The sequence below is a fragment of the Alligator sinensis genome, unplaced genomic scaffold (assembly GCF_000455745.1).
Source record: "Alligator sinensis unplaced genomic scaffold, ASM45574v1 scaffold602_1, whole genome shotgun sequence".
NCBI lineage: Eukaryota > Metazoa > Chordata > Crocodylia > Alligatoridae > Alligator > Alligator sinensis.
This window is the reverse complement of record NW_005841976.1, coordinates 2,854,581-2,865,756: the sequence shown is the minus strand read 5'-3', so window position 1 is coordinate 2,865,756 and position 11,176 is coordinate 2,854,581. Positions and strand designations below refer to the sequence as shown.

At 45.0% G+C, this 11,176-nt stretch overlaps 1 protein-coding gene across 5 annotated transcripts in view; it reads left to right on the top strand.

Annotated features, from left to right (window-relative positions):
• LOC102387587 (putative N-acetylated-alpha-linked acidic dipeptidase) overlaps positions 1-11,176 on the top strand; it is a 49,452-nt gene that overhangs the window by 16,469 nt on the left and 21,807 nt on the right. For 3 of the 5 annotated variants that reach the window (XM_025200833.1, XM_025200834.1, XM_014518711.2), the window contains 2 exons: positions 2,730-2,916; positions 4,226-4,319. The exons of the other annotated variants lie outside the window; for them this stretch is intronic. In XM_025200833.1, coding sequence (XP_025056618.1) covers positions 2,730-2,916; positions 4,226-4,319 — 281 coding nt within the window. The remainder of the gene's footprint in view (positions 1-2,729; positions 2,917-4,225; positions 4,320-11,176) is intronic. 5 annotated transcript variants of the gene reach the window in all.

The following is an 11,176-nucleotide window of genomic DNA, read 5'->3' as shown; positions in this document are numbered from 1 at the left end:
ATTACACTTCATAGGTAATTTACATGTTTACTCAGAGACTCGAATGCTGACTTTAAATGAGGACACCAAATTTGTGATATTCCCTTCAGGAGTATTTGTGCCCAACTATATAAACAAGTATTCAACACGTGTTTATATAGTTATCAGTCTCATATATAAAATATACAACTAATGTAATATAATATTCAGAAATTATTCTGCATTTAATAATGCTTTTTTGGTCCTAGGATATACAGAAACCCGTTGGATAGAAAAGGCTTATAAAATAAGAGAGGGCATTGTTTTTATAGCATTAATTAAAATTAAATTAAAGTAATCTCACACGGTCTGTAATGTGCAGCAGTTCTAAAGCTTGGAAATTACATGGCTTAATTGTCACTAAAAGGAACAGCAAATAAACTAATTCCTGTGTCAACACATGTGGGAAATGCTGTGTCTTCTAGTGAAAAATTAGTTCATGCATATCTGGTGGAGTGACTGCACTGTCAGATTATATTTAAATTGATTAAGAATAGGGTAGGGGATAAAGGCAAACAGTGCATTTCCTGGTCACCTATGGTAGCTTTTGATTAAAATACCTGGACCTTGAAACTGAGTTGCGGATTATTTGCCACTCATATACTATTCTGGTATGTGTTATCAGGCAGCAAAATTATTTAGAAAGCTAGGATGAGATAGATGGCATCTCAAAACCAAATCAGCTGGCAGAGTTAAGCAGTGATGCTGTTTACCAAAATAATGAATATGAAAACACTTCCCTGTATGAAACAATACACAGAATAGGCTTTTTTGCCTTTATAAGATGAAAGTACACCATTACTCTTCAGTTACACTGAGCAGCAGATTTGAGCCCTTAAAACCGGGGTGGGCAAAATGCGGCCTGCGGGCCAGATGCAGCCCACCAGGCCATTCTATCTGGCCTGTGGGGCCCCTAAAAAATTTAGGAAGTTAATATTTATCTGCCCCTGGCTGCCTGTTATGTGGCCCTCAATGGCTTGCCAAAATTCAGTAAGCGGCCCTCCACCCGAAATAATTGCCTGCCCCTGCCTTAAAATCATCTATTTTTTCTTTCTAGTATGATTTATGATCTAGAGACCTCTCAGGAGATCCTCAGAGTAAATACATTTCTTACCAGCTAAAAATTCAGCTTGTTTCCATACTGCTTAAACATTTTTTATTGTTCACTCAACATTTCATTAGTCAGGTGGTTGCTTTTGTCTGGGTGGCAAGATACTAACTAGATTTATGTTTGGTGCAGTCATGCTCTGGGGAAGGTTGGTCTATGTTGGTCCACTTATCTCTTGGCTAGGATTCAAAGTAGCAAAAAGTCCCTAATATCTGTGTTGTATCAGCTTTTCAGCAGGGTACCAAACTCGAAAGGGAGTTGCACGATGTAAGAAAATTATGGGCCCTGTTCTGTTTGGCCTAAAGGCTTTTGAGGCTAAATTCTGTTTCACTTCATGCATGTAAATGGTACATACTCAGCCACATAAATGCAGTTTTTGATGCTTACACACAATTTGGGATTTTATTTTTCTCTGTGAAGTAGAATTGTCTTGCATGCATGCCGCCTGGAAATAGCATGGAGAAGGAGGACCTGCTCATAAGCTGAGTATGAACCAACAGTGCACTCTTGTTGTGGAAAAAAAAGGCCAGGTTGTATTTATAGGAGTGTCACTTGCAAATTAAGGGAGTGATTCTTCTGCTCAAATACCTGCAAGGCAGTTACAGGGGCTGCTTACAGACATTAAAAGAAAAGAAAAAACAATGCGCTTTACCGGAAGAAGCAGCACATTAGTTCGACCCAGCTCTGCAGCATCTATATAGATTAGGAGCTTCAGCAGGGCTTTTAGGCACATTTATGTAAAGCTGATGCATTCAGCTATTAGATAAAAGTGCCCAAAAAGCCCCACTAAAGCAGCCAATCTATAAAGACATTGGGTGAGCTGGGTCCAACTAATGTGATGCCTCTTCTGGGCATGTGCCGAGCTTGGCATGGGAGCGCACTGAATTTAAAGTAAAGCACCATTTTGTTGGGTGGGGGGGTTCAACCTCTGTAAGCAGCCAGAGAGGATAGAGATCAGCTTTTCTCATTGGCCACAAGGGACAGGACTAAGAACAACAGCCTCAAGCTGCAGCCAGGAAAATTTAGGTTGAAGATTTAGAGGAAGTTTCTCACTAATTTTCTAATGTTTCTATGATTCTATGACTATAAGGTAGTCAAGCACTGGTACAGGCTACCTAGAGATATGTGAATCCTTGGAAACTTTCAAAATACTTGACTGGGATGGTATTTAGTCAGGGAAGATGCTGCCTTGAGAAGGGGGCTGGATGAAATGACTTTGTGAGGTCCCTTCTAGCCCTACTTTCCTGTGAACCTGCAAGTGCCATGTCAGCCCAAGGGAAATAGAATTTAGCTCTTTGTGATATTCACATCGTGTCAAGGGGCACTTCAGTGGATGTCAATGTGATTTATAACCCTTTCCATTGTTAGAGAAGTGTTAAAGAGCCTCAGAGTAAATAAGCATCTGATTCTAAGACCTGTCACAATTTCTGCTGTCTTTTGTGGGATCTGAAAGGAGATCGTGTTTTAGTCAGGTCCTTCAATGCAAAGAAACAGAGTCTATTCTGGGAAGGGCTAAGCATTTTCTACACCCATTGGGACTAGGGTCTGGAGAGCTCAGGACCTGGTAGAGGACTAAATGGGGAATGGGGATGTGCTTTTTCAGGTGAAAAATGCTGAACTGGCTGGTGCCAAGGGAGTCATTCTGTATTCAGACCCTGCTGACTATTGCGCCCCTGGGGTAGATCCCTATCCAAAAGGCTGGAACCTCCCAGGAGCTGGAGCCCAGCGTGGGAACGTATTGAACCTGAATGGTGCAGGGGATCCCCTCACACCAGGTTACCCAGCAAAAGGTAAGTAATGTTGTGAGCCATGGTAATCTTGTTGATGAAATCCCAGTGGTCCCAATATGTCCAGACTGGCTGGATCTCAGGAGTGGATGGGAGCAGACTATGAGATAGTTCTTGTCCTTTGGAGCAGATGGACATAAATCCATCAGCTCTTGCCATTGCACAAAGGAAATAGCGTCCATCTTTTGTTTCATTTCTGCATGAGACACACTCATATGAAGGAAAGCCCAATCTTCCCCCAACCTATTAATGAACTGTGTTCAGCAGTGGCTTCCAAATTGGGGAATGTTGCCTACACAAAAGATTGTGCCTGGCCAGAAAATAAGAATTTTGTGAGGAATTTCAACATTTGTTTTTGTTCCACACCAAAACAAGAACGACAACTTTCTAATTGTTTAATGGAAGAACGGAAAGAGACCACAAGAGCACAATAGTTAAGGCACTCACCTAGGACATTGGGGACCCAGGTTCAATATGAGGCAGAGAAAGGCCTTGAACTAGAATCTTCCATGTTCCAATTGAGTCCTTTCACCCACATGATATTGGTTGTTCACCTTTCTTTATGGTTCTTGGCAAAAAATTCTGGACTTAAGTGTCACAACTGTAGCATGGGCAGAGTTGCCTAGTGGTTAGGCTCAGGATCAGTGGTCTGAGTCCAGAGCCAAAGTCAAGGTAGGGTCAAAGACAAGGTGAGCATACTGAGGTCATGAACAGGGCCATGAACAAGTCAGTCAAGGAGTCCGAATCAGGAAGCTACAGCTTACATCACAGTCAGGAACTGACCCTGTGGCAACATAGGTCCAAAGCCAGAGAGTGATACTAAGAGATCAGGGAACAAGAGCTGGCACCACAGTTAAAACAAGGTGTTGGCATCAGGACAGTCTATGAGGTCATGCAGAAACTTATACAGTTTGCCACACACTGCCCTTTTGGTTTCAAAGCTGTTTGGGACATGGCCAGATTCCTGCCTGCCCAGCAGCCAATGACTGGCTACCAGGATGACTCTTTTCCAGCTTGACTGGTGGCATGCCAAACAAAGCAAACACAAAAAGGAACTTTCTAGAGAGAAACACTTAAATTATACAATCCCAAGCCAGTTTTAGATGCAGAATTGTGGACACCAAAGGAGAATCTGGGAAAAGCCTTTCTGAAAAATGTGTTTCTACAGTGTAGAAAATACAGTGTTTTGTAGAAATGCCAAGCTCAGTTCTAGGGTGGCAGGATAATTATCCCTAAATCCTTGGCACAGCGAGGCTAGAAGTCGTATGAATCGCTCCTCTGCATTGCATACAAAGTGGCTCTCTGGTTCCAGAGTACACCTATCGGTATGATGAAGCCAGTGGTGTAGGTCTTCCAAAAATTCCTGTCCATCCCATTGGTTACCATGATGCTGATGAGTTACTACGGTAAGTACAAGGGGAAGGGAAGGAGGGCAAAGGGAAACTTTCTTAGATTGTTTTTCAAAGTGTTGAAGTATTTGGAAGGAAGGAGAGAAAATAATTCCTATCATTCCTTGAGCATGTTCACTAAAACCACATGCTTTTCATCCAGGCTGTCCAGCTTCTTAGTGGCTGGGAGCTGCGCACTGTGGGAGTTGCACCAGCAGGACCACAGGCCCCCCTTACCTCCCTGGCTGCAAATTCCCCTGGCACTGCATTGGCAGGCAGCTCTCCCTCCACATGCACTGCCTTGGCTGTCGGCTCACCCTTTGCACCATGCCACAAGGTTCCCCTGCACTCCAGGCTGTGCTGCTCTGTCCTGGGTTTGGGGGCTGGAAGTGAAACCAGAGCCGGGACAGGGAGCCTGTAGACCCCAGCTGCAGCAGCAGGCAGAGCGATGAGAGGGATGTCAGCTAAGAGAAGCACAGGGCCTCTGACCCCTCATAGGCCGCATGGGGTGTGTATGCCACCAGCTGAATAGCCCTGCTTTATATGATGACATCCTCCAGGAGAAAAAAATAAGGAAGACAGTTATTAGATATTTATTACCATTATATTGGGTTCGTACTCAGAGATCTGGACATGAACATTTGTAATCAATCATAATAAATACAATAAGCAGTTCACTGAAGTTATAAGATGTACCTTAGTTTGAATATGGTAAGTGTAATAATTACCGGGACTACCTGATCATGCACACTCAACTAAGCCATCCATTAATGCTATTTATAGCACCCTATTTAGAAGAAAATGCTCCATCCACTACCACTAGATGGAAGGTACTCCCCAGCCAGGATGAATGTGCAATGATGCAGGCCAGTGCTGGGACCCAGTATTAAATTGATTCTGTAAAATTCTCACCTTCATGTAGGGTAAAACTAATCTGCTTGTAGTTTCTAGCCTAGACCAATCAGTGTAATAATAGCATGTGCAATTATGCAGTCAGAGTTACTGACTATTCCCCTGCTTAATGGTTTGTATTGGTCAAACAATTCACCTATATATTCAGTTAGTCATCCAGAAGTCTGGTGTTGGGATGGATGTAACAATCAGGTTTTGCCTTTTGGTTTAGTATGAAGTATTATTCTTATGATTTCTGGGTTTTTGGTTGTAGCTGTGTTGGTTTAAGGACATGGACAGGCAAGGTTCTTTGAGTGATATCTTTTAGTAGACCAACTGAGTGGCTGGAGAAAATGTTTTAGGCAAGCTTTCAGGTGCAGTCACCCTTCTTCAGGCATAGGGAATCTCTGCTGGTCTGAGACTCCAAGGAATGAGAGAAGCTAAAAGTGTAACAGTAGGTCAGTGAAAATGTAAATCCTGTCACACTTTCTGCATCCCTCATTCCTGTTTTCCTGATCTCCTACTAATTCCTTTTTCACTGCCAACTTCTTTCTACCTTGTATTCTATCACCACTGTCTCCCTTTGGCCTTTTTTTCCTCTGCCTGCTTCTCCCTCCCTTACCTGTTTTGCATTTTGTCTTTCTGATTTCTACCTATTTACATCTTCACTGACCTCCTGTTACACTTTTAGCTTCTCTCATTCCTTGAAGTCTCAGACCAGCAGAGACTCCCAGTCCCTATGCCTGAAGAAGGGTGACTGTGCCCAAAAGCTTGCCTAATTTTTTTTCCAGATACTCAGTTGGTCCAATAAAAGATATTATTCAAATAACCTTGCCTTTCTTAAGATTTGAGATTTATGTTATAGTAGTGCTCAGAGGCTCTCAGAGCATCACTGAGATGGCTCTTCATTTTTCAAACCCAGATGCAAGTAATGTATAATTCTATTAAACTCAAAAAAACAAAGCTCATATATAACATTACTCATATATGCAAATATCCACGATGGAGGCAGATGCTTTCTTTGCTCCAAATAATTTACAGTAGTTTATGTATATGTATAACCATCATTTATATATACTTTCATGTTACAAGTTAATTTTTATAAGTCCTATGCAAACTAAAACTCAGTAATCTTTAAGCAATAGCAATTAATGTGGTTGTGCGTCAGAGGTTTAGGGAGCAGCAGTAAAGGGGACACTGTGTGCTGGTACATATTCTTCAGCCTATTCTTTCTTCTCGGTCTCTGCTCTACAGCAGTGCTTTTGCTCTCTCTGTCTCTCTCTCTCTGCCTTGCAGGAATCTTGATTTGAGCCAGAAAAAAGCCAGCATTCAGGGCTGAGAACAAAAAGCTTAACAATCGTACTCACAAATATCTTGGCAGGGGTATTTGAAAAATTAGACCATGAGTGTCATTACTGGCAATGCTCACATGAAAATCTTGGAGCCCTGGGGGTGTTATAAAATTTTGAACTCACTGTCGCCCACACTCAATTGTAAGTCTTCTGTACACAAACTATAATAAAACAATGAGAGGGCATTTTTAAAAAGCAAAAATTTTTTTTTTAAGAATCCACAATGTAACTTCTTGTTAATTTGCTCACTTTGAGCAAAAAAATTCAATAGGGCAAAATGGCCTAGGAAGCTAAATCACATTGGCTCTCAGTAGGACCTCATCTCTTAAGTCACTTATGCCTTTGCAAAGCCCACTCCTTTATCATTTGTCTTTCATTCATTGTTCAGCTACTGGGCCTTAATCTTTTCTTCACCTGGTGGAATAGATTCTTTCCGCACAGTAACTCATAATACATTTCCTACCTGTGAATAAGGCAAGACAGACACCTCCTATTTGGTTTGGTTTTACAAAGCCTGTGTAACTCTGAAGTGCTACAGAAATAGAAATGTTACAACACTTCTAGACTGTTTGCATGAAGCTGTCAGCCTCAGGTTTACCTTTAACTCACTTATAACAGTTCTTTATATTTGTTTCAGTCATTCTGGGCCAGATTCTGTCTCTTATAGTATGTGCATGTTTTCCACGGGTGCATTTAAGAACCATCCATTGGCATGCAAGGGTGCAATTAGGCTGCCTATTAGGGCTGTGCAAAATTTTGACCGCCGATTCCTTTTGGAGGTGTTTCGAGTGTTTTGATGCTCAAAACTTCGAATCTGAAACAAAACGGGAGACATGTCGAAATGTTCAAAACAAAATCAAGCAAGTCAAAATGTTTCAATGGTGTTTCGGTGTTTTGAAGCTGGGCTTGTGGGGAAAGAGAAAGTAAGGAGAGGGAGTGGGGAGAGAGGGGGAACAGACTGACATCTGTACCTGGCTAGTGTCTGCCAACCTCCATCCTTGGCAAAGTCTTTGAAAAAATTATCAAGGCTCACATTTGTGAGAGCCCGGCAGGACAAATTAGGCTGAGGGGAAACCAGCACGGGTTCGTGGCAGGCAGATCGTGCCTGACCAATCTAGTCTCTTTTTATGACCAGGTTACGAAACGCCTGGACACAGGAGGAGGGGTGGATGTCATATACTTAGACTTCAGGAAGGCCTTCGATACGGTATCCCACCCCATACTGGTGAACAAGTTAAGAGGCTGTGACTTGGATGACTACACAGTCTGGTGGGTGGCGAATTGGCTGGAGGGTCGCACCCAGAGAGTCGTGGTGGATGGGTCGGTTTCGACCTGGAAGGGTGTGGGCAGTGGGGTCCCTCAGGCCTCGGTCCTTGGACCGATACTCTTTAATGTCTTCATCAGTGACTTGGACGAGGGAGTGAAATGTACTCTGTCCAAGTTTGCAGATGACACAAAGCTATGGGGAGAAGTGGACACGCCGGAGGGCAGGGAACAGCTGCAAGCAGACCTGGACAGGTTGGACAAGTGGGCAGAAAACAACAGAATGCAATTCAACAAGGAGAAATGCAAAGTGCTGCACCTAGGGAGGAAAAATGTCCAGCACACCTACAGCCTAGGGAATGACTTGCTGGGTGGCACGGAAGCAGAAAGGGATCTTGGAGTCCTAGTGGACTCCAAGATGAACATGAGTTGGCAGTGTGACGAAGCCATCAGAAAAGCCAATGGCACTTTATCGTGCATCAGCAGATGCATGACGAATAGGTCCAAGGAGGTGATACTTCCCCTCTACTGGGCGCTGGTCAGACCGCAGTTGGAGTACTGCGTGCAATTCTGGGCGCCGCAATTCAAGAGCGATGCGGATAACCTGGAGAGGGTCCAGAGAAGGGCCACTCGTATGGTTAAGGGCCTACAGACCAAGCCTTACGAGGAGAGACTAGAGAAACTGGACCTCTTCAGCCTCCGCAAGAGAAGGTTGAGAGGCGACCGTGTGGCTGCCTATAAGTTCATCACGGGGGCACAGAAGGGAACTGGTGAGTATTTATTCACCAAGGCGCCCCCGGGGGTTACAAGAAATAATGGCCACAAGCTAGCAGAGAGCAGATTTAGATTGGACATTAGGAAGAACTTCTTCACAGTTAGAGTGGCCAGGGTCTGGAACGGGCTCCCAAGGGAGGTGGTGCTCTCCCCTACCCTGGGGGTCTTCAAGAGGAGGTTAGATAAGCATCTAGCTGGGGTCATCTAGACCCAGCATTCTTTTCTGCCTATGCAGGGGGTTGGACTCGATGATCTATTAAGGTCCCTTCCGACCCTAACATCTATGAATCTATTATATGGTTTGATAAATTGGCTGAATGTGTGAATATTAGAGTTTATTGTGTGATGAACATGTCAACTGCACAATAAATGTAACATCTTCCAAGAGGCTTTAAAGCCTTAGAATTTTTAGTACTTCTAGGATTGGAATGAGGGTGTTGGTGAAGAGAGTCAGGGAGGCAGAAGGGCAGGAGCAGGGGGACATGGAAGAGGGGGATCCACTGTCCCATTCTAGCATGCCATTCACTAACCAGTCTCCTCCTCCACCACCGGTGGTTCCAAAGTGGACCAGGGGCATGGCTTGCATGGTGGGATCCAGAGGCACCAGATCCCACCATCAGGCGGGTAGTGCTCAGGCCTTGGTGGCTGCCTATCTCGCCAGGGATGTGGAACTGCTGCTGTGTGACCCCTTGGCGTGCTGTGCAAGCTGTAGCCAGATGTGGCAGGATCTGGCCCTGGTTGCCCAGGAACACCTGTCCTGTCCACCGACCAGCGTTCTAAGCGAGAGGGTGTTCAGCATTGCTGGTGGTATAGTGACACCCTACCACACCTCTTTGGATCCTGGTTTGGTGGAGCAGCTGGTGTTCCTGAAGGTGAACCTCCCACTGCTGGGGTTCTCCAAGCTCCACGTGCAGACAGACTGAGTGCCACCCTCCTCACTCCATCTGCACCTATTTCCTTTTAGTTTCTGGTTTCCAAACCATTTAATGTTCCACTCTCAGAGCTGGAGGCGACACTCACTGCATTACCAGCCAGCAGGGGAAGAACATGTACCTGCTGAGCTCCTGTGCCAGGACGAACTTGGATCTATGAGATGGGGCTACGGGGAAGGAGGAGGCCCCAAGTCCTGGGCATGACCTAAAACTGCACCCTGCCAGGGTAGGGAGGTCTGGTGGGACTGCCGGTGGTGCGGCAGTCCCCAGGAAATGCCAGGACCGAGGACCTCCCTGGTGAAAGGTGGTTAGGAGGCACCTTTTAACCTCCAGCTACCACATGTACACACAGTCCTGGCTATAGAAAGCCCAGACTCCTAAGATCTTTGAGAGGCCTGAGGTTTGCTGGTTGCAGTGGAGTTATGAGGCTCCAGGTGACCTCAGCTTAGCTGCCTGGGATGCCATCTGTGAGGCATGGGCTGCAGTGTAGGGGAGGTACAGAGCTGTGGAATCACACACACGGACAAGGTTCATTGGGTCAATCAGATATGTTTTAGTAGACCAACTGAATAGTTGGAGAAATAAATCTTAGCAAGCTTTCGGGTTGAAAAACCCTTTGTCAGGCTGAGGAAGCACCTGCAGGTGGTGTGGGTGCTTTTCCTGGATGGAAGTAATAGTAAAGAAGCCAGAGGCTGGCATGCAATGCAGGCAAGAAAGCTAGTCAGTGAAAATGGAGGCATCAGGGGGTGAGGGACAGACTGGGGTGGGTGGGGAGGAGAGGGGAATGTAGCAGGTAAAAGTGGAGCGGTATCTGGGGAGTCAGATGTCTGGCAGGTTGTAGCATGTTATAATTCCAATGTCTATATTGAGTCCATGAGTTTCTGTATCCAGGAGGTTTGTGAAGTGAAGTTCATAGGCTTATCTGAGAAACGTGTTTTGTTGCTGGCCACAAAGGAAGCTGAGGCTTGAGTTTCTTTTCTGAATTGCAGAGGTTTTCTTCTTGGGTGCTGGTCAAGCTCTCTGGCAAGTTCCCTCCTGGGGTCCAGGGTAGTAGGCCCATGCCTGTGGGCTCTTTGCCCCACTCGTGCACCTCTGCCTTACACCTCTCCGTTGCACCTTGTAACTTTTGAATTGTTACTGGCCACAAAGGAAGCTAAGGTTTGAGTTTCTTTTCTGAATTTCGGAGGCTTTCTTCTTGGTTGTTGGCCAAGTCCTCCTGATTTCTTCACTTTCTTTGACTCAAGCATCAGTTTGAGTATAGTAAGAGTTGTCTTCTGACTGGGATAAATACAGAAAACAAGTTCTGCAGGCCCATGTCATAGTCTTCTCACCCTTCTCCTGGTTACTGGCCATGTCTCAGCAAATTCGGACTAGGGTACATGTCTTCTGACTCTACTGGGGTACATGTCTTCTGACTTCTACCCACCCACCACTCTGTCTCCATGAGGCTTCTGTCTCCTTGAGTTGCTTCTCTGACTTGCAGAAGGAAGGAAGATTTTAAATAAATTATGATAACAAAAAGTAGTATAACAGAAGTGGGGATTTTCCTCCCCAGCACCTTTACAATATAAAATATTTTAAAACCTCTATAAAAAGGCACCTGCCTGCCTGCCTGCCCGCCTTCCTCCCTCCCTCCCTCCCTCTGCCCCATCCACCCACCCAC